Source organism: Poromitra crassiceps (assembly GCF_964638095.1).
Source record: "Poromitra crassiceps genome assembly, chromosome: 10".
In the NCBI taxonomy this organism is placed as follows: Eukaryota; Metazoa; Chordata; class Actinopteri; order Beryciformes; family Melamphaidae; genus Poromitra; species Poromitra crassiceps.
Window position 1 is genome coordinate 30,972,166 of NC_139631.1, and position 24,406 is coordinate 30,996,571.

At 43.5% G+C, this 24,406-nt stretch overlaps 1 protein-coding gene across 2 annotated transcripts in view; it reads left to right on the forward strand.

Moving 5' to 3' along the window:
- fgfr1a (fibroblast growth factor receptor 1a) overlaps window positions 1–24,406 on the forward strand; it is a 43,257-nt gene continuing 18,851 nt past the window's right edge. For both annotated transcript variants that reach the window (XM_083644878.1, XM_083644879.1), the window contains exons 1-5: window positions 1–637; window positions 8,098–8,278; window positions 18,611–18,853; window positions 19,216–19,305; window positions 20,412–20,584. In XM_083644878.1, the coding sequence (XP_083501004.1) occupies window positions 8,125–8,278; window positions 18,611–18,853; window positions 19,216–19,305; window positions 20,412–20,584 (660 nt within the window). In that variant the 5' untranslated portion in view covers window positions 1–637; window positions 8,098–8,124. The remainder of the gene's footprint in view (window positions 638–8,097; window positions 8,279–18,610; window positions 18,854–19,215; window positions 19,306–20,411; window positions 20,585–24,406) is intronic.

A 24,406-nucleotide genomic window follows, 5' to 3' on the forward strand; every position in this document is an offset into this window, starting at 1 on the left:
TCCGCCAGGAATGGTCAAAATAGTCTTCGGGATTTGTTGAAATATCAATCGTTTGTAAGAATATAAACGGCACTTCTCTTTCGGATGTTTTGTTAGGTAAGTTGAACAACTTTAGGACACAGTTTTCGGAGGTGAATGGACTTTTTTCCATCGTGAGCGAAACGATTTGGGATAAAGCGACAACCAAAAAGTACCGCATAGGCTGCCTTCGCTCCATTACTTTGATGCTTTTTGTAGGTTTAGGTCATGTCAAAGAAGTAAGCTGTAAAGATAAAAACGGTGCCCATCGCTAAAGCGTTCATATTTTCAACGCGCAAGTTACCGAAAGAGTTTTTTTTCCGCTCTGTTGAGTATTTGGGTTTTACGGAGTGGGGGGGACGCACATTCTTTTGATACAGGCGCTGCTGTTCGCTACTTTTGACACAAGTTTGGCCAAAACATGTTCAAACTTGCTACAACGTTACGTTTCTAGTTTTTGGAGTCGATACACCGCTCTAACGGACCCACAGACCCACATTTTGAGCCTGGATATATTGTTTTTGGAAAAGTTTCTCCACATCCAACCTCAGCCCAGGAGTCTTCCCCATCTGGCTTGCGGAGGTTAACCCTGGCTGTTCTGCAGCCCCCCACCAAAAAGGTGAGTTGGTATTTATTATTAGTCTTAAGTAGTATTAGTTCTGCGCGTGCGTGCGTGCCTAATTGATGTCTATTTTATTGATGAGCCTAGACTTGTAAAAAACATTTTTTGAATTGTGGCCCTCATGTGTGTCTCAGAGCCTGCTTTTAGACATGAATTTCAACCATCTGCATCTGTTTTTCTGCCCTAGACATTGTGAAAATTGAAAACTGCCGTATTTGTCTTTTTAAGAGTGGCCGTGTGTCTTTACCACCTCCATCTCTTGAGAATGAAAGAAGACAAACACTTTCAGCACTCCTTGCTTTGTGTCAGTGCTTTTATATCCAAAGTCACAGCAACACAGCCTCTTAAGGTTAGGCAAGTTATTATAATAAATACCACCCATAATATCAAAGCTGTAAAGCAGAATGCAGATGTGTTATTATGGTCTGATGCACATTGTGGAGCTGCTCCTTTTGACCATGCAGTTAGGCTATGTGAAGGCGTATTACTTGTATGAACATCCTTTTGAGATTTATTGTTATACCTCTACGAGAAAAATTAAGCTGGTCACTGCCACCAGCCCACCATATCTACCCTCATACATCTTAATGTATGAGACATGATGTCAAATGAGTCTTGTGCTCTTGGTTTCAGGCAAAACTCTGCTGCTCAGTATCTAGATAGTAAAGGCTATAAATCCATAATGTCCACGACCAAAATGTGTTCTTAATACAAACCAGGACACAGGAATAATTACTAACGCAGAAAGTCAGAGATGTTCCCGTTTTAAATACTCAAAGGACAGACATCACATGGCGAAGGTCTACATCTGTCATGAAGTCTGGGCTTTGGGAGAGAGGTAGTGGGATATGACATCGTAGACCTCCAAATGTTGGGTTGTAAAATGACAGGGAGAAGATGGATGGTGGAGAAAAGCAGCATGTCCACAGGGGAGTTCACCAGGAAAAAAGTTTTCTCTTGAAGCGTAGAATTGGGAAGCCCTTTAATTTAGGCTGCTCCACTGGCCGAGTGTCACCTCAGCGGTATAATCAGACTGTTGGTAAAGAGAAATGTGTGGCACCAACATTCTAGCAAGCTGTGTCTGTGTGGAAATGTGACTAGTAGGCTACATTTTACTAACCTTACCTATCTTTTCAGGCAGTTATGTAATCTGCCTATCATATGAAAGCAAGGAATCTAAGCACTTGTTTCTCCCCATTTTATTATAATGTCTAAATTGTAGCATGCTCAGTGAGTGTACTGACTGAGCATGGCACAAACACTGCCAGGGTTGGAGGTTTTCCCCCTGTTGCACCTCCCATGGGAACCCATATACACTCATGGCATTGAAAGGCACTTTGGATGCAAGTATCAACAAATGGCCTACCTACGTAATGCCGCCTGACTACCGTGCTTTCTCCACATTTGAGTCAAATCTCAGCACACGACACGAGGCTCCGTTCACGGCACGCTGGTGGAGAACCAGTGATTCAAGCTGTGAGACCGCTGAGAAAAAGTTTTTGTTTTTCTGAAAACGGTAGCCTGGGGGGGGGGGGGGGGGGGGGGGGGGGGAGGAGAGTAGTCCGATGATGCACTTATGTCCTCTAAACTGCACTCTCACGGAGGAAAGCTTTGCACCAGCAGACTGGGCCCCGTCCCCGGCTGGCGACGGCACTGCAGGGTTGACTGGGGTTGGGCTCCAGAATCTGAGAGCTGAGGAATTTTATGCATGGATGGCAGTGAACAGTAATTATGGTGGAGGCCACGCTTTGGCGTAGGCCTGTAACCTTTGTCTTTGTATAATGAGAGCAGCAAAATGTGTGTGGTGCAGGTTGTTAGTCTGAGCCCTCTGATTTGGCTGATTTTCAGCAAAGATCTGTTAGTCTGAGCCCTCTGATTTGGCTGATTTTCAGCAAAGATCTGTTAGTCTTTAGCCCTCTGATTTGGCTGATTTTCAGCAAAGATCTGTTAGTCTTTAGCCCTCTGATTTGGCTGATTTTCAGCAAAGATCTGTTAGTCTGAGCCCTCTGATTTGGCTGATTTTCAGTGAAATGCTGTCATCCCTTAAGAACTTGGAAAAACAGAGGATTTGACTAAGCATGATCTGTTTGGTGTTGGAATCCCTCATACTCAGCTGTTGTTGAAATGCAGCGAAACAGCTTAAAGGTACACTCCGCTGATTTTCAACCAGCTTTGTATCATTACAAAATCAGGAGTATAACCGAAAACTTTAAACAGCTTTGCAGGCGGCTCATTTTGTTTGACAGTTGAGTTGATTTGAGTGAAGTTGTGGACCAGTGATGTCGTCAGTGTTCCTTTAAGAGCCTTTCAAATGTACTTACATTTTGAGTGGTTTTTGTAATTATTAATTAGTTGATTTTTTTTACTTAGCTAGAATTATACTATTGGTTCAGATGACCCATATTCTGGCTTTTTGTCCCATATCTCAATACATTCTATTTTAAAGAAGAAAAAAAAATTATTGAAAACTATGAGCAAGGAAAGACACTGTTTAAGTATACATTTGGACTTTCTCATAATGCATACATATACTACGCTATCTGAAAGTGTGCGCCAACTAAGAGGAGAAATGTAGGCCAAAAATGATGCTGATCTTTAGGCCTTGGTTGATCTATTTTGATGGTAGTCTTGATAGTTTAGCCTCACCTTTTAGTCCTAAACATGGATTCTTGGATGTTGGGAATGAATCGGAAGCATTTTATCCACCTCGGACAATCAGCATAATTCCCTTGAGCAAGGCACTGAACTGCCAACTACTGTGGTAGCTGGGCAACCAGGGACTGTCGTATTGTTGGCCTGGAGCCTCCCAGGTTTGATATGTAACCATGTGTAACCCTCCATCTGCTCCCAGCTGCTCCAAATGCAACACAATAAATGTATCAGTCCGTTTGGCTGTTTGTTTGTTTTTTAACTCGGTGTTTCTCCAATGTCCACAAAGGGTACAAATGTAAGCAATCTACTAGTACTTACAGACTTAAAATTCATATGTAGGTGTCACCTAAAAAGTAAAAATGTACAAAAACATTTCTTCAAATAACATTTCATTAAACAGAGCTTCTAGTGGGGAGAAAGGCCTTTGTAAATCCCATGAGTACAGCACAGTCAAAAATAAAATCATCTTTTTTCATCACTCTACTTTTGTTGTATAAAGTATTAGTATGTAGGCAAATGTATGAAATGTAATGCAGTTATTTTGGTACTACCGGTACTGTAAAATGTCTTTGTATCCACAAAGCAGTCTAATCTAGCAAAGTATAGAAAAAGTAAATCTCAAGTAAGACGTGACTAAAACACAGTGGAACCTCAGAAATCCAAACCGACCACACAAAAAATAATTATATATATATATATAAAAATTATATATATATATATATGCAAAGACATTTTAATCACAGAATTGAATGTGGTGTTTTCTGATGAGTTTTGTTATTTTGAAGGGTTTGAACACTATTATCCTAATATCTACAGTGTTTCCATTGTGTGAACTGTTTGCATCCAGCTACATCCATTTTCAAAAGAGTGGTTTGGATTAAATGAGGCTCTGTTGTGCTTTAATTGTTTCGCATAGGCCCACATCATCGTGAGCCGTTTTGAATACGATTAAGAGCTAAACAGTCACTCGATGGTACCGGGCACCATGGTATTATTCGCATGGCATTCAGAGCTGAATGATGAGTGTGACTGTCTTGTGTGTGAACACAGTAAGACATACTGACGCTTTAACTCTTGCTCCCACGGGAGCCAAGTATGACAAAGCATTCAGTGTGTCACACTTTGAAGACGGCGTCCCCTTCTCCCTCCATTATGGCCTGTTGTCTTAGTGGCCATGTAGTCATGCTGGTGATGAGAGCCCGGGGAACATGGTCGGCTGCATGCTCTCTGGACCTCCTTCTGTCTGGCAGGCAGCAGAAGTAGATTCTTGGAGGCTTCCCAAACACTGACTCACTACTGCTTACAGAGCCGGGATGACCAAGCTTCTTTATCCCCCCCGGACCCCCCCCCCCCCCTGATCCAGCTCAGCTGCCGGAACACTGGACCATTCTTGGAAAGTGAAATTGAATTGGTTTTTGAGGAGTGCGCTGCGCACACACAATGAGCGTTTCAGTGATGAACACTCACATAAGCAATTACCTCTCAAAGAAAACCAAGGCTGCATCTGAAAACGACTTTGCGTCACAGCGTGACCGAGTTAGGGTTTCTTTGACCCGGTTGTGACAGTGTGCATTTTTACAGAATTAACTTTGGATTGTGTGTGTGTGAGACTCCCTTGAGTTTTCTTGGGGTGGTGGTGGTGGTGGTGGGGGTCTACATTGATGAGGCTTATGTCGTGTTTTTTCAAGTTTGACTTGTCAGGAGTAACCCTACAACTACAAGCATTTGTTTCACACAACTTGACATGCATGGGAGCAAATGGTGGTTGGTGGTTGGGGGGGGGGGGGGGGGGTGTGGGGGGCAAAACCAACTGTTAGGCGATAGATCTCTGAGTGTGGAAATGATGGCCTGGCGGTCTCTCTACAGGGGTGTCACATAACAGGCCTTAGTTTTTTGGTCTTTAACAAATTCCTCGAGGGGGGATTATGGGGGTTAGGGCCAAGTGTTAATCTCTATGGCCAGATGCAGCAGAGGTGATGATGCGAGCAGATGTGCATCTGAGGGTCAGCCCACTGCACCGTGCCCACTGCACCGTGCCCACTGCACCGTGCCCACTGCACCGTGCCCACTGCACCATGCCCACTGCACCGTGCCCACTGCACCGTGCCCACTGCACCGTGCCCACTGCACCGTGCCCACTGCACCGTGCCCACTGCACCGTGCCCACTGCACCGTGCCCACTACACCGTGCCCACTACACCGTGCCCACTACACCGTGCCCACTACACCGTGCCCCACTGCACCGTGCCCCACTGCACCGTGCTTTATGCGTTAATTCCATCCATACTCCGGTTTTGAAAACAAAACATTACATTCCACAGAACAGTGTGAGACATATTGACATATTCACAACTTGTTTGCTTGCTACCTACCAGAGCAGGCCTGTGGGCTGCATTTTCTTATCACAGTGTTTTTGTACAAGTAAGCCAAAATTCCCCAGCAGTGACTACCTTGAACCCTGAGAACATACAAAATGTTTTCTTTTTCTTTTCTCTTTTTTTTAAGCTGCTTTGCCCACAAATCTAGAGAGACAAGGTTCCTTCCTGGTTCCCACAGTCATGGAAAACCTCAGTCATGGGATTTCCAAATCTTGTTTTCCAGGCCTTGAAAAGCAATGGACTTAGTTTGGGAAAAGCCATGGAATTTTGTTGTGTGTAATGAAATGAATCCTTCCACATAAGTAACACAGTGGTTCTCAAACCTTTTTGGCTCAGTCAGTTACCCTTTCCCTGATTTCTGAATCAAGTAGCCCCTTTACCTGACTACATCATTTTGCTTAGAAAACTTCAAGAGAAAACTACATAGCATATGATGCAATGAATAGATGATAACTCAGCTTTTGAAGAATGTAACATTACAAAATAAGACACGGAGTGAAATAATTGCAATTAGTGCCTGAGCAGATTTATCTTAATGTTTCATTTATTTTCACGATTTATTTATTCATACTTTTTTTCCTTTTTCCCCTTTCTCTCAAGTACCTCCTGTAGTGCCTCCACGTACCCCAGTACGCGTACCCCAGTTTAGGAACCACTAGTCTCGCTTACCAGCCTCCCTTCCATGAGAGGAGTCTGGCAGCGCCGGTCTACATTCTGGAACTGCGGGGGGAAATGCTCTGTTTGGTTTAACCAATCACACTCGTTTTGGGCGATCCTTAGCGGCAGTGCCCTTGGAAAATAGTTTCCAACAATCAAAATCTTTGTTAAAATTTGCCATTTTCAGCGTGTAGCAACGAGCTAGCGTGTAGGTTTCTGCCGTTAGCTTGCTAGCTAGTTAGCATTGTTGTTTTCACTTCGGCGGCCGGGGACCTTTACAGCGACACACAGGGAGGGGGGAGCGGAAGCCGCTCTGATTGACATGGTCGAAGCCAATGACAGAGCTTGTAAGCGGGGAGCGGAAATCCACCAGAGACTGAAATGGACACCTCCAATGGGAGAGCAGCAGGGGAGGGCTTATGCCAGCAGCATGTTTCCATGCAGCCAGACTCCTCTCACAGAAGGGAGGGGGGCTGGTAACCAAGACTAGGGAACCACTGATGTAACATAACGGATTTTCTGTAGCTTGTTGATATAATTTAGCTCCAGTATGTGTTGATTTTAGTGCCTTGTATTTTATATTAATATTTCCAATGGCTGCCTTCCATGTGATGTGATGCAGTGACTCTAAAATCCAATATAAAGAGGTTTGTCCTATTTGGCCAGTGTAGTAGTAATATAATAATAATCAGATTTGACAAGCAAAAGAAAGCGAACAAAAGAGAAATAAAAAAATAAAAAGGGAAAAATATACACATTCTTCTTGACAGTATATGCATCATATGGTAGACTATCATAACAACAATATTACATTACAATTAAACCAGTGGTTCTCAACGTGAGGTCCGGGGACCACCAGGGGTCCAAGAAAGGGCTCCCACCGGGTCCCCAGCAGAACGTCAAGCCTCAGTACTACTGTACCTGCCCCACAATTAGAGAATGTAGAGCAATGGCCACCCTTATCACAGCCCCACTGCGGTCTCTCCACCCACAACACGGTCATGGGACTACGGACAGTATCAACAATAAAAAATATTCTCAGACCTTGGTCCAAGAGACCTGTCTCATGAAATGGGAGTCCATCGGCCCAGTGTGGACGATTTTGGGGGTCCTTGATATGAAAAAAGTTGAGAACCACTGGATAGCACAATGCACACAAACCAGGCAGGTATGGAGTATATGAATATCAATTTAGGGGTGCACAATGATGACATCAGCACATCATCGGTTTCAGCCAATATAGGCTCTAAAATGAAATATCTGCATCAGAATGATATGATATTTCTGCCTGTCTCTATAGAGTATTTGTAACATTTCAACAGTTTATTAGTTGACATTCAGCTGTTTGTCTGTACTCTTTAGATGTTTAACAGATTATGTAACAATTCATGAACATAGCTACATATTCTCAGAATAATTTAATAGCTCCAGGTGATGATGGGAATCAGGTGTGTGGAACCGGAACGGGAAGCAAACGGTCTGTTAAACATCTACAGACAAAAGTCACAAAACCCAAACCGTTGAATGTCAACTAATAAGCCGTTGTTGTTAGCGTACCCTGTAGACTCTCTGTCTGTAGGCAGAGTCAGACTATCCAAAATAGTGTTGCCATAAATGTACAGTTGTTTGAGCATTAGCATTGGCCTAAATTATTACTTGCACATCGTAACTTTATTTTCATCAAGCATAACCCGATATAATAAGACATTTTGAAAGGCACACCGTTTTCATCTTATGTGATCAGGCAATCGTTTGTTTGCTTCTTTTCAGTCTGGCGCCGTGGATGTCCCGGTGCTGATGCCCCACCCGTCTGAATGGACTTCCACTCGCAGAAAAGCCTCCAGTTGTAGCTCCCTCAGCAGGATGCTGGTGCGGCACAGTATACTTCTGTTCCTGGCTGTGCTCGCCCACATTCTGCCGACCCACTCCCGGCCCGCCAGCACTGATGAAGGTAAGATGGTTTGATATCTTCACTTTCCCCCCCTTCCCCCTCCTCAAAAGCAGTTTTCCTAGCTCCTGCAGTGAGGTTTTGTGATTGAAGGAGCTTAAGTGATGGAATGAGTGATTACATGTATGGCAGCCATACTATCTTATCTTGGTCAGCAGTCACTGATAAGAAATGCTTTGCTCTTTGTGTCGGAATGTCATCCTAACACTTCTTCAGTCTTTGGTGAGGTCTGTCCCTTTGTATCAGTGATTCCCCACAACCCCCCCATTCCCCTGTCTGGAGACGTTTGAGTACACTTTAAGATATAGTACAAATATTAATAATGCGTTAGAAAACCTGCTGATAGCAGGAAGGGTTTCCTTTGCTTTTTTGTGAAGCCCTTTGTCAGGCTTGGTTTTGAAAGGTGCTATATAAATAAAGTCTTGCTCGCTTGCTTACGTACTCATTTTGTCTCTATACTTTCCAGATTGCTTAGGAAAAAGTTAGCTTGGTCTGGTGGTGGTTGCAAAAGCTCAGTTCTCGAAAGGGGAAAGAGACATTGAAATTGAATCCTTAAAAATGTGTCTGTTGGATCAAGTCCAGCAGTGTAATAGCTGCCTGGACTTGTGGCTAGATAGATTTGGATGTTTACACCCGGCAGTCGGAAGTGGGAGTGCAGCAAACGAATATGATAAAGCTCTGCGTTATAATTAGAGTCATTAAGCAAGTGGGTTTCTCTCGGTGCAGTAAGCCCTCAAATAAACTTGGCACGGCTGTGTTTAAGCCAACAGTGGGACAGGGAGGAGTAAATGACTCCCATCTGTAGCCCCAAGGCCAGCCCCACTACCTAGCAGCCCCCCTGCTCCCCTTCCTCCTTTGTAGTGGAAAAGGTATTTGTTGTCACTGAGAGAGGAGTTAACTGCCAGGGAAACTATAAATTAGACGGTTTTCGGGGGGAAAAGGAAAGAAGATGCTACTTTGAGGCCCCTCCCCTCATCCTCAAAGATAGGGTTTCTGGGGAGAATGTTCTTCTTCTCTGGGGCGAGCCCGGGCGATAAATTGCCGTGGGGTGTGTGGGCGGAGTCTGATGCATTTATTACGCTTCACCCCGTTCTCAATCACCAAATGGCCAGGTACTATCTATGCGCCTCTGTGCTCCCCCCGCTCTCCCCCACTGTCTTTTGCTTGGGAATGCTTCACTTTCCCCCCCTCCTGCTCCCCCCCCCCCCTGTTCCCCCCCGCTGGGTGACGGATGGCTTCAGCTGTCGACAAACAATCACGGCAGAAGCATTTGGTTGGATTCCTTTTGTCTCTGGTGGGGAGACAAAATGGTTATATGGAAATGCACATGTTTTATGCGTTATTCACTGTTTTTGTTGTGTGTTGTTGACATAAGAAAAGAATATTCCCTGATTCAATTCATTTAATTGGGCCTGGACCCACAACGACAACCATTATAATGATTACAGTACAACCCCCCCATCTCCCCCCCCCCCCCCACCCCTGTGTGATGATTCAGTGAAACCTGGTTGTCGTAAGAATGATTTCAGTGTAGGAATATTGAGTTGCTGGGTGGTGATGCATTTTGTGTGACAGTGAAGTGTCAAAGAGGGAAGTCATGGGGCCACAGTAGAGATATGAGGCTCCCAGTGGATTCCTGTGACTGTGCGATCTGCTGTGTGTCAGTCACAGTAGAAAAGACACGGAGCCTTCAGTGGAGGGCTGTAAAGATCTTAGAGCTGCCTGCCACCACCACCACCACAGCCCCGAGGCAACTGTTCTTCTCACACAGGCCCAGAGGAGCACAACACTGCTGCTGCATTTCAGAGAGGAGATGAAACTACGAGGGAACTCCACTTGAAGGATATGATTTTAGTTTTTTCCTATTGCCATCAATGCCCATGAAAAATGTAAGCGCACCAACATAAAAGTGAAGACCAATGTAACTTAGCAGAGTCAGAATCTAACTGCTAACTGCTGCTACCTGCTTCACTGCAGGTTTGCATTTGCTCGACCTCCCAGAAGTCCTAGGCTCCCGTTGTCTTACAAAAATAAATTAAAAACATCTCGCAGAGAGACGTACTGCTGCCTTGGGTAACGCAATCCATCATTTTATACATGTGTATCGTCTTATTTTCTTCTTTCTAAGGCCACAATCATTGCAGGATGGTATCAAAACGAGTTCCATTCTGCCAGAGTTTAATGTGGAGAGATCTGTCAGCGTCTCCCAACTAGACGTCGCCTCCCATCATGCATCAAGCTTTGTTTTGCCTCTTCACTGCTGCGTAACTGTGCTCTGTAATGGAAAAAGTGAAACTAGCCAATTAAGCTTAATAAACTGCGTGTCGGCGCATGATAACGTCATGTTTTAATAAACTGCGTGTCGGCGCATGATAACGTCATGTTTTAATAAACTGCATGTCAGTGCATGATAACATCATGTTTTAACTGCATGTCAGTGCATGATAACATCATGTTTTAATAAACTGCATGTCAGTGCATGATAACATCATGTTTTAATAAACTGCATGTCAGTGCATGATAACATCATGTTTTAACTGCATGTCAGTGCATGATAACGTCATGTTTTAATAAACTGCATGTCAGTGCATGATAACATCATGTTTTAATAAACTGCATGTCAGTGCATGATAACGTCATGTTTTAACTGCATGTCAGTGCATGATAACATCATGTTTTAATAAACTGCATGTCAGTGCATGATAACGTCATGTTTTAATAAACTGCATGTCAGCGCATGATAACATCATGTTTTAACTGCATGTCAGTGCATGATAACATCATGTTTTAATAAACTGCATGTCAGTGCATGATAACATCATGTTTTAACTGCATGTCAGTGCATGATAACATCATGTTTTTATAAACTGCATGTCAGTGCATGATAACATCATGTTTTAATAAACTGCATGTCAGTGCATGATAACATCATGTTTTAATAAACTGCATGTCGGTGCATGATAACATCATGTTTTAATAAACTGCATGTCGGTGCATGATAACATCATGTTTTAATAAACTGCATGTCAGTGCATGATAACATCATGTTTTAATAAACTGCATGTCAGTGCATGATAACATCATGTTTTAATAAACTGCATGTCAGTGCATGATAACATCATGTTTTAATAAACTGCATGTCAGCGCATGATAACATCATGTTTTAATAAACTGCATGTCGGTGCATGATAACATCATGTTTTAATAAACTGCATGTCAGCGCATGATAACATCATGTTTTAATAAACTGCATGTCAGTGCATGATAACATCATGTTTTAATAAACTGCATGTCAGTGCATGATAACATCATGTTTTAATAAACTGCATGTCAGTGCATGATAACATCATGTTTTAATAAACTGCATGTCAGTGCATGATAACGTCATGTTTTAATAAACTGCATGTCAGTGCATGATAACATCATGTTTTAATAAACTGCATGTCAGTGCATGATAACATCATGTTTTAATAAACTGCATGTCAGTGCATGATAACATCATGTTTTAATAAACTGCATGTCAGTGCATGATAACATCATGTTTTAATAAACTGCATGTCAGTGCATGATAACATCATGTTTTAATAAACTGCATGTCAGTGCATGATAACATCATGTTTTAATAAACTGCGTGTCAGTGCATGATAACATCATGTTTTAATAAACTGCATGTCAGTGCATGATAACGTCATGTTTTAATAAACTGCATGTCAGTGCATGATAACGTCATGTTTTAATAAACTGCATGTCAGTGCATGATAACGTCATGTTTTAATAAACTGCATGTCAGTGCATGATAACGTCATGTTTTAATAAACTGCATGTCAGTGCATGATAACGTCATGTTTTAATAAACTGCATGTCAGTGCATGATAACGTCATGTTTTAATAAACTGCATGTCAGTGCATGATAACATCATGTTTTAATAAACTGCATGTCAGTGCATGATAACATCATGTTTTAATAAACTGCATGTCGGCGCATGATAACGTCATGTTTTAATAAACTGCATGTCAGTGCATGATAACGTCATGTTTTAATAAACTGCATGTCAGTGCATGATAACGTCATGTTTTAATAAACTGCATGTCAGTGCATGATAACATCATGTTTTAATAAACTGCATGTCAGTGCATGATAACATCATGTTTTAATAAACTGCATGTCAGTGCATGATAACATCATGTTTTAACTGCATGTCAGTGCATGATAACGTCATGTTTTAATAAACTGCATGTCAGTGCATGATAACGTCATGTTTTAATAAACTGCATGTCAGTGCATGATAACGTCATGTTTTAATAAACTGCATGTCAGTGCATGATAACGTCATGTTTTAATAAACTGCATGTCAGTGCATGATAACGTCATGTTTTAATAAACTGCATGTCAGTGCGTGATAACGTCATGTTTTAATAAACTGCATGTCAGTGCATGATAACGTCATGTTTTAATAAACTGCATGTCAGTGCATGATAACGTCATGTTTTAATAAACTGCATGTCAGTGCATGATAACGTCATGTTTTAATAAACTGCATGTCAGTGCATGATAACGTCATGTTTTAATAAACTGCATGTCGGTGCATGATAACGTCATGTTTTAATAAACTGCATGTCAGTGCATGATAACGTCATGTTTTAATAAACTGCATGTCAGTGCATGATAACGTCATGTTTTAATAAACTGCATGTCGGCGCATGATAACGTCATGTTTTAATAAACTGCGTGTCAGTGCATGATAACATTAGGGGTGGGAATCACCAGATGCCCACGATACGATACTGAAACGATACTTGAGTCACGATACGATAGTATTGCGATACTGCGATATTTTCGATATTGCGATATATCGATATTGCGATATATTGAATATTGCGATATTTCGATATATTGCGATTTCTTACTTTTTCAACTGCAAATGATGTCCCCAAAGGAAAACTTTGTCAACATCTGGTTTATATAAGAACAATTTTTCAGTCTGTACATCTGACTTGAACCATTTTATTGCAGCAACATTGTCAAGTAGACAGACCAACAACTTTCATAAAGTCATGTCATAGTTGCATGCACCTGACAAACTGAACTGTTTGTTACAGTCTACTTACAGTCCACCTTAACTGGATGTGTGTGTGGACTACTGTACTTATGTAGTTTTTGCAACTTCACTTCACTTACACAAAACATCTTGTGCAGCCCATTCAGTAACTGGGGAATTACTGTTATGGCAAAACTGTTACTGTTAAAACAAAATGAAAATATGCTACCGTTTGTTTACTGCTGGCCTTGGAACTAAAGTTTATAGTAGCCCGGGGCCTGGCATGGCCTGCAAAAAAAAAAAAAAAATTTTTTTTTTTTTTTTTTTTTCAATATCGATACAATATCGTCAGGCAAAATATCGCGATACTGTGGTGTATCGATTTTTTCCCCCACCCCTAGATAACATCATGTTTTAATAAACTGCATGTCAGTGCATGATAACGTCATGTTTTAATAAACTGCATGTCAGTGCATGATAACGTCATGTTTTAATAAACTGCATGTCAGTGCATGATAACGTCATGTTTTAATAAACTGCATGTCAGTGCATGATAACATCATGTTTTAATAAACTGCATGTCAGTGCATGATAACGTCATGTTTTAATAAACTGCATGTCAGTGCATGATAACATCATGTTTTAACTGCATGTCAGTGCATGATAACATCATGTTTTAATAAACTGCATGTCAGTGCATGATAACGTCATGTTTTAATAAACTGCATGTCAGTGCATGATAACGTCATGTTTTAATAAACTGCATGTCAGTGCATGATAACGTCATGTTTTTATAAACTGCATGTCGGTGCATGATAACGTCATGTTTTAATAAACTGCATGTCGGTGCATGATAACGTCATGTTTTTATAAACTGCATGTCGGTGCATGATAACATCATGTTTTAATAAACTGCATGTCAGTGCATGATAACGTCATGTTTTTATAAACTGCATGTCGGTGCATGATAACATCATGTTTTAATAAACTGCATGTCAGTGCATGATAACGTCATGTTTTAATAAACTGCATGTCAGTGCATGATAACGTCATGTTTTAATAAACTGCATGTCAGTGCATGATAACGTCATGTTTTTATAAACTGCATGTCGGTGCATGATAACATCATGTTTTAATAAACTGCATGTCAGTGCATGATAACATCATGTTTTAATAAACTGCATGTCAGTGCATGATAACGTCATGTTTTAATAAACTGCATGTCAGTGCATGATAACGTCATGTTTTAATAAACTGCATGTCAGTGCATGATAACGTCATGTTTTAATAAACTGCATGTCAGTGCATGATAACATCATGTTTTAATAAACTGCATGTCAGTGCATGATAACGTCATGTTTTAATAAACTGCATGTCAGTGCATGATAACGTCATGTTTTAATAAACTGCATGTCAGTGCATGATAACGTCATGTTTTAATAAACTGCATGTCAGTGCATGATAACGTCATGTTTTTATAAACTGCATGTCGGTGCATGATAACATCATGTTTTAATAAACTGCATGTCAGTGCATGATAACGTCATGTTTTTATAAACTGCATGTCGGTGCATGATAACGTCATGTTTTAATAAACTGCGTGTCAGTGCGTGATAACGTCATGTTTGCAAAAACGGCCATACTCGTGTTGTTCGACATGCTGGATTAGTCAAGGCAGCAGAATGTCTCTGATTTGTTTTTAATGCATTTTTGCGAACAATGGGAGCCTGTGACTTCTGGGAGGTCGGGCAAACCTCCAGTAGAGCAGACAGCAGTAGTTCTTCTGACTGTGGTCAATTGGTACAGTGGTGGGTACAGACTTTTTTCATAGGCAGTAATGGCGTTAGGGAAACTAAAATTAGACCAGCGTTATCCTTTAGGAGGTCTTGGTCTTCATGTTTGTTTGTCCAATAAAGACACATTGTCGGACTAAAAGCTGCAGAACTCATTTGAATGATACAGGAATAACTTAAAGGTTAATTTTGCACTGCAGGCTAATCCTTGCAGCCCAACCCCCTCCCCCCTCCAGTGTTAATCCATGGTAATTGTCAATGGCTCATTTAGGAATGAAAAGCTCCCCTACTGGAGTGCTTTCAGAAGGGACACTTACTCAGTGAATTTGTGGGCGCTTGCTAATAGGCATTGTGCTATTCTTTTGCTCCCTGCCGGTCCTGCCTATTGTCACTGATCAGTCCCCTCAGCCGCAGTCACCCACCCCTTCAAACGGCCGCCATAGTGATGTTTGTGTGTGTGCGCCATCTCAGTGCCTCCACCAGCCTGACTGTGCTGCACAGCCATCGCTGCTCCACTCCAGTGAGAGCAGGAAATCCCAACAGTCATTCACACAGCATATTGCTTCCTATCTCCAAGCCAGAGAAGGTTCCATAGACTGGCGCCAACTTGTTGATTTTTTTTTTTTTTTAGTTGGTCTGGAACTCACAGACTCAGTCATGAGCTCTACTGTTCAAGTTCAAAACCTTGACTTGCTGCTTTCTTCTTCACCAAAATCCCTTTCATGATTTCTATAATTAGGCTGATTTGAAAAGATGTCAGTCATTTTTCTCTCTCTCCAAATGGTTGGAAGAACACATGAGAAGAGAGCAAGATCATTCCAGCTGGGTTGCTTTCTGAAAATATGCTCCTTAATCCATTTTAATCCAATCATAGCGCCTGGAGGATTAATTCAACTGAAACACCCTCAAATTCAAAGGAAATGTTTGAAACTCGGTGCTCACTCACTGCTGTTTGAAGAGATTAAATTGAAACTTACTGTGAGTGATAGTAGTGTATGTTTTTCTACACTTAAGTACTACTTTCTAGTTTCTACACTGATTTAGAGCCTTTTTTTTTAAACGAGGTTAGGATTGAATACACCACAATAATGTGTTTTGTTTGACTCTGGATGGGTTTACTCCTACGCTTGTCACAGAAGCGCAAAGGATTCTGACTATGCTGTACAATAAAGCAACACACACATTTGTATCGCTTTGACGGGCTTTTTATGATGTCTGCAAGCCGGATTAATAGCTGGGATGTTGTTGACACAGCCTTATCAGTGGCATCAACATTTAAAGGGCGAGGAGCAGAAACATGGTGGACGGCGCCCGCACAAAGCACGGAGAGAGCGTGCCTTTAAGCCTGTGTCCAGGTTGGATAGCGCTCGCCCATCACTAAATGCCTCTTCTACTTTCCCCCTTTGGTTTTGTTTTTGAGGAGAAAGTTGATCCTACCCCCTGGCCCCTTTTCCTGCTGGGATTAAGGGCCTGTCAGACATATGTGATCCAGGAAATACCTTTACTAGGCCCAACTGGTGTCGCCATGGCAACTGGCACTAGAACCTGCCGCTGCAGGCCCTCGCTCGCTCGCTCTTGTGCACATGCTCTCTCGCTCGCTCGCTCGCTCTTGTGCACATGCTCTCTCATGCTCGCTCTCTTCACTCCCTCTCCCCCGTTTATTGTTTGGAGGCCTTTGTTGTGATGGAGGGAGGGGTTACTGTGATCAGGTTTGCTAATGCTGTCCCGAGGTTATGCTATATATGGGTGTGCTTCCTGTTATGAGGAAGAACATTTATGTTACAAAACACACACGGCGTCCCTCAGAGAAGTTTGTATAGTTCAGAATGTTCTCGTCTTGAGCTTTTTGCTCGCCAGTCATCACCACTGTGGTGGCATTTGATTATAGAGGATGTTTATGCTTTTTTCTTTTTGGCTCATCTAGGGTGGAAAATAAGTGTGCATTTGTACGAAATGAGAATGGAGGGATGAGTAAAGGCTTTTGAATAGGCCCATTATGACTGCCACACGGGATTACTTTGGATCTGCTACTTTGCTAATTGCTAAGTGTATCACCAGAAGCAGGCTATTAATTTGCAGTTAATTGGAGCAATGTTCCTCGTGGGCCTTTTGGCACGGAAGATCATAGAGCAAGAATCTCAAGCAAGTTAGCCAGTGACAATCTCTGCCTTTTGTCACTGGACCAACAACACCGTTGTGATGGACAATGTGTCAACATAATTGGGTTAGCCCCTCCCCCTCTGTACTATGCAGTCATTTAGAACAGGGGGGCTCAGGTGTCGGGCTGCGTGATGCCTCCCCCCCTCTTCATTCCTCTAATTGAATTACACCTTCTTCCTTTCCAAAGTAGCTGCTCGCTCGCCTGCCGAGAGAGAGAGAGAGGGCCGAGACTCATTTGGGATGCGATTTAATTGAAGGGAGAGGTGAGGCGAGGCGGGCAGTGCTGCTGCTGCTGAGTGTGGCTGAGGCAGGCAGTGCTGCTGCTGCTGAGTGTGGCTGAGGCAGGCAGTGCTGCTGCTGCTGAGTGTGGCTGAGGCAGGCAGTGCTGCTGCTGCTGAGTGTGGCTGAGGCAGGCAGTGCTGCTGCTGCTGAGTGTGGCTGAGGCAGGCAGTGCTGCTGCTGAGTGTGGCTGAGGCAGGCAGTGCTGCTGCTGAGTGTGGCTGAGACAGTGTGCTGCTGAGTGTGGCTGAAGCAGGCAGTGCTGCTGCTGAGTGTGGCTGAGGCAGGCAGTGCTGCTGCTGAGTGTGGCTGAGGCAGTGTGCTGCTGCTGAGTGTGGCTGAAGCAGGCAGTGCTGCTGCTGCTGAGTGTGGCTGAAGCAGGCAGTGCTGCTGCTGCTGAGTGTGGCTGAGGCAGGCAGTGCTGCTGCTGAGTGTGGCTGAGGCAGTGTGCTGCTGAGTGTGGCTGAAGCAGGCAGTGCTGCTGCTGAGTGTGGCTGAGGCAGGCAGTGCTGCTGCTGAGTATGTGTGGCTGAGGCAGTGTGCTGCTGAGTGTGGCTGAGGCAGTGTGCTGCTGAGGCTGAGGCAGTGTGCTGCTGTGTGGCTGGAGTTCCATTTTCAACACGGAATTCAGGAATGAATCGGGGAAATCAAGGAAAGGGCCTCTTCCTCGTCTTCTATCTCTTTGGCCTTGCTTTATCAATAAAAAAAAATCTCAGAAATGCTTTTTTATCCTAGTGTTTATAGAGATGCTGTCCCTTTTGTATTGTAGCTTTCTGAGCATTATAGATGCTATCTATTCTGTATAATATTATTTATTTATTCATTCATTTATGTATTTTTGTATTCATTTTTCTCTCTCCATTTATTCAATTGGAGGTATTGTGAAATGTGTTTAGAGAGACAGTGCTGGTGGTTATCCTTTTGTAGATAGTTATATTTGGGCTCAAAGGCAGTATCCTTGCTTTATTGTGTTCTTAAGTTAACAGCATGCTAGTTACTCACTCTGAGCCTAGTTACTATTGCTCTGCTCAAACCGCGGCATGTCTTTCTGTTTCCGTCTGTAGTCCCGGTGGAAACCCAGGCGGAGCTGTTCACCCTCTACCCCGGGGACCGGCTGGATCTGGGCTGCACTGCCAAGGACTCCCTTCAGGCTGTCAACTGGACAAAGGACCATGTAGTGGTGGTGGACGGAGAACACATGCGGCTACGCAACGGCCAGCTGGAGATCGAGGCCGTGGAGCTGGTGGACTCTGGCCTGTACGCATGCACCACCTTTGGCAACCACAGCGTCTACTTCAACGTCACAGGTAAGGTCATAGACGCAGACTTTATTTACTATCTATCTATCTATCTATCTATCTATCTATCTATCTATCTATCTATCTATCCTAAAAAAGTGAAGATGTTCTATCAATGTAAAGCCAGTATATCGCAGGTCAACCATAATGGGCTCTAGCGCCCAGTGGGTTGCCTTAGTTCTGTTGCTTTGAACAAAAAATATAATCTTTTTGCCAGGAAATGGTTGAATAGATTTCTGCTTCTACAGTATGTCTGATTGTTAAATCCATGTGTATCATTGGCAAACTGCTTTCTTTAATTGCTTTAAACACAATTATGAAGCAGCTCTGTTTGGTATGGCTGACAATTCATCCTCTTTCTACTCTACTAGTCGATACCCTGGCATCATCAGAGGATGAAGATGAGGATGAGGAGACTTCATCAGAGGAAGCCAAACTGTTAGGCAGTCAAAAACTGCTGCGTAAGTGGCCTACACTCCTTCCCAATACTACAAATCAATAATTACCTGGTTAGCTACAGGTCATAAGGTTATTCAGATTCAGATTCAGACAACTTTTTGTTTATCCCAGAAGGGCAATTCAGTTTCACAGCCTACCCAACACCTTCAAAAGCTCACAGTGAGCTACAAACTTCAGACAGGACGTAACGTAACAGCACGACATAACATAAACAAACAAATAATGTCAGAGATAACAGATCAGCCTCATATAAACATGAACAAGAAATAAAAAGTATACATATAATTCAATATGTAAAAACATGAGAACATGTATAAGAAATAAAAGATATATATCTATGTATGAACGAGCCTAACCTGTTCTTCACAGACAGGATACGTACGGCCTGTTGTGCGCTCATATAAGTGAAGGCGTTCATTTAAAATGACTACTGTCTGTGTTTAACAGCCTGACAGCGGAAGGGAAGAAAGAGTTGGAGTACCGGTTAGTTCCCCTAGGGGGCGCATGGTAGCGCCGGCCTGAGGGCGTCATGATGACTAACTTTCATAGATGGTCAATGACATTTCATTCAGCTGTATAGACAAACACACGACGGGTGTTTGTCGGTCGCATTTGGGTGATTTCACTCTGGTGAATCAGAGGGCTTTCTCTACCTCGATGACAACTCTCACATCGGGAATGTGCCTGTGGTGACGAACTGTGGTCATCATCTGGCTCACTACTGCCGCCCTTCTGACCACAAGGAAACCAGCAGCCACCAAGTGTGGCAAGCATGCCCGACCTTGGCTTTGGCCTCTACTGCCTTATCTACCCCCTTAAAAGTACACATGACTACACAACTTCATAACAAATGCAGGACTGCCAAGACATGTGACCGACCGTCATTTAGAAATTAATTCATAATGTCATCCAAAAGGGGCTAGGACTTTTAGAGTATATATATATATAATACATTAAATACTCTCAGAAATTGTGTAGCTGTGTTTTTTTTTGTTTGCCCCTAATAATTATGAATCTATATCATTTACATAATTCAGTGAATTACCCCTCGCTGTTATGCTGCTTATAACTGCTTATAACGGCTTTCTCTCCCTCTCTTGCTTCTTAGCAATGGCCCCACAATGGGCTCACCCAGAAAAGATGGAGAAGAAGCTTCACGCCGTCCCGGCCAGTAAGACTGTCAAGTTTCGATGCCAGGCCAATGGCAACCCCACCCCCACTCTCAAATGGTTCAAGAATGGCAAGGAGTTCAAGAGAGACCAACGCATCGGTGGCTTCAAGGTAAACATCATCATAATATAATAATAAATAAATGTCCCCTCAGCTTCTGTGTTGTACGTCCCCGCTTAGCGATCCTTATTGAATCCCTCCCAGCTCACTGACTGTGAGTGTAGATGTGTCAGTGATCTCATCATTACATCAGATCAGTGGGCCCCTCCCTCTCTTCCACTTCTGCGACAGCAGAGGCAAGTTTCACATCTGACCTGGGAGACAATGCGAGATGAAATCCTACGCCACAAAGGGAAGGTTGTGCCACAATAACAATACCTCCAGGTGGGCAATCCTAGCCATCCGTCTGGAGAAGGCCACTGTTGGCTGTCCTCATTTTGTGCATCGGCGCGTCGTCTTTTGCGTAATGGCATCCGCACAGCAGTAAATGTACCTCGACAGTCAATATACCTAATTATGGTATATAATGATGAGATGGGATGTCTTCACAGCTCCAGTCAGGCTGCGTTGAAATGCGATGCTCACTGTTGATAAACTGCGAGGCGATATCAGTTTGATACGATAAGAGCGTTTACTCAAGCCTCTGGGTTTGAGCCAGGTTCACTTAGGGGAAGTGAGACAGGGTAAACAGTTCACAGTGAAGGGTGTGGACCAGGGCTGGCATGCTTCAGCTTCCCCTCACCATAAATATAGCATCTCTGCTCACCCAGGGATCAACATGATTGTTTACAATTCATCGGGAAACTTTTAGCTTGAGCTTTGACGCAATTGATCATTTGAGGGTTTTTCTTTTGATACGCGTCTTGAAATTCCAATGGTCAAGAAGTTCTTGTTCCAGAACAAGTTATGTCCCAGGATGTGTGTCCTGACAGCCAGAAATCTCACCAATCTAACCCAAGTTATGGTTTATTGTCCAGATGCGGTACGGCTCCATGCGGATCCGCTCAAACTGCCGGAACAGACTCTTGCCCGTGTTAATGGATGGGCAATACATGCGGCACGGAAACAATACGCACCTGTTCCGTTCTTGTCGGATCCCGCGTGCGCCCGACAGATTACATTGGTGTGAGTCTGTTGAGGCAGCTGCACGGAGCCGTAACGCAGCTGGTGGACATGGGCCTTTACCCTAACATACATGTCTTTTGATGGTGGCAGTAAACCAGAACACCCAGAGGAAACCCACACGGAACACGGGGAGAACCTGGGACGGACCGGGTTCGAACCCAGGACCTTCTTGCTGCGATGCAACAGTGCTAACCACTGAGCCACCTCGTTGAGTCATTAACACAACCCTCTCAAACTCCAGCGGATATTTTGTAGTCATTTTGTGCTGGGGGGCGGCACCAAAAAAGCTCACTTAGTGTATCTTTTTTAAGTGGAGTTTTTTAAGTGGAGTCCAACCTGTGAGGCAGCAGCCTCACAGGTGTCGGATGCGCACGGATGTTCACAGAGACTAAAGACACAGCCGCCCGCCTTCCCCCGCATCTGCTCTTCCCATCAAGGTGTAGGCCAGTCCAGCCTTGTCCTCTACTCCCCCCCTACCCCTCTCCCTCCCCAGCTGGGACACATTTAGGAGTTTCCTCTCAGCTGCCAGCCCCCCAGATCCCCCCCCACACCCCCCCCCCACCTTCCCAAGCCCAACCAGGCAGCACACTTCACCATCTGGCTGCTGTTTTTTCAGTCAAGGTGCAAAGGTCTGCATCGGCGGCTGGGGACGTCTCCCATCCCTCCCACACTCTGCTTTTATGACCAGGCCTCTATTGTTCATATCGTCTGCATGGAGACGGGCAGGAGGCGGGGAATAATGCGCACCACATGTATGAAGCCAAGCACAACACATCTGGCAGCAGGCAGCTGGACTCCCTCATCACATTTGAGCTAAATGAGGGAAACCGTATGGCTTGGCCTGTGTGTATGCATGTTTGATGTTGCCATTGCCTTAGAGGTTTGTTGGTTTAATCACACACTGCCGGTCTTGGCAGATTTATGGAAGAAAAATTATAACTTTGTCTTGGAAAAAAGAGAGCCAGACTTCACCGGAGACATCAATTGACGCTAATAAGACAGGTTGGGGCAGATGTATATAAAACATGAACCCCCTTTTTTCCCCTTTCGGTATTTGGTGGCTCCCGCTAAATGCCTGAGCGGCAGACGTTTGAAACGCCACATGCAGACGACAAATGAGAGGATGATCGATTTGGCTGAGCAATATAGCAACTTACAGACATAGTAAAGTTCCACTGCCTAAAACTTTGGTTGGTGTTGATGGGGAGAGGAAATGGTGTTAACTCATTCAGGGCCAATGACGTCTTTGACGTCTTATCAGGAATAGCCCAGAGGGCCAATGACGTGTTTGACGTGTTTTTGTTTTTATTACTGCAGGGCGTAGTTAAAACACTTCCCCAGCCTGTCACATGGTATCAGGTCCCTATCATCTAAGACAACACGTGAACAAACACATACCGCAGCTGTTGTTTTGAAATTGAGCAGGAGGAATATCAGAAAATGGATAAGGAGCTTGCCTTGTGCTGACAGGAGAAACCCCATTGAAACGCCCCTCGCGCGCTGCAGGAGCTGGTCGCTTTTCTGTGTGCCAGCCTTCCTGTGTGCCAGCCGGAGAAAACCGGAGAAAGTAATCCACAGATGCGTTTGATCATCGGAGGAATGAGGAAATGATCGATCAGCAGTGATCAGAGGGCGGTGAGGACGTGTTGAATAGCCGAGGGGAAAACGGCAACGATAGCAGGAAGAATATGACAGGGGGAGACATGGACGAGCAGCACACGAACAGCTAGGCACGCAGGCAGAAGCCCGCTGCCCGTTCTCAAGAGCTTCATGAAATCGCTGGACTGCGTGCCCTCCAGTGTAGTGTCTCTGCTCCACTGTTGCTCCTGGCCAATCCCGGCGCCACAGGGCGTGGTTATTGCTTATCCTATGTGGGGTTAGAAATCACGCAACGAAGGGGCATCGTGTGTGTGTGTGTCTGTGTGTGTGTGTGTGTGTGTGTGTGTGTGTGTGTGTGTGTGTCTGTCTGTCTGTCTGTCTGTCTGTCTGTCTGTCTGTCTGTCTGTCTGTCTGTCGGTGTGTCTGTCTGTCTGTGTGTCTGTCTGCACACTCACTCACACTGCAGTATTGTTGAATGTAAAAAAAAAGCACTTCATGTGTATATATATATATATATATATATTTATTTTTTTTCATTTGTGTCATAACGAATAGTATTTACATGTCTGATGTCAATACAGTTCAAAATAAAAGAATTGAGAGCGAGTTCTGCTTGAGAATGTATATTTTACAGAAATTGCATTTGCTCCTGTTTGTCATCTGAGAGAGAGACATTTTGGGTGAAAACAGGGTGTATATAAATGGATATAAGTAGAGTACAGAACATGCTAAAAGCTAACTTTTTTTTTCCTGGTGAACCCAGAGACGTACATCTTCATTTTGAGGTATTGCAAATCACTCTGGTGCTAATAGATAATTTACTGTGGGTCTTGAAAGATGACCAACAATTATGAAAATCTTTGGCCTGTGCTAAATATTGGCAGTCCTAAACTGGCCCTGAATGAGTTAATAGTGGGGGTGGGGGGGGGGGAACTCACTGTTGAATTAAATGGCTGAGCTGACTATATTTTGCTGCTAAAACTTTTTTTAAACGTTTCTTTTGTGGTGTACTGTCTGGAACTAAACTAACTTGCAGTGAGATATTCTTTGCAGTGTCAAAGTTATACAGAAATCCTTGAGCAACTGGCAAATTAAAGAATCTCTGTCCATATTATTCCCATTCAAAATCCTGACTTGGGGTTGTATCTGCTTTGTCACACACAATACATTGCTTGGTGTTAGAGATGTAACGGCATGAAAATTTCACAT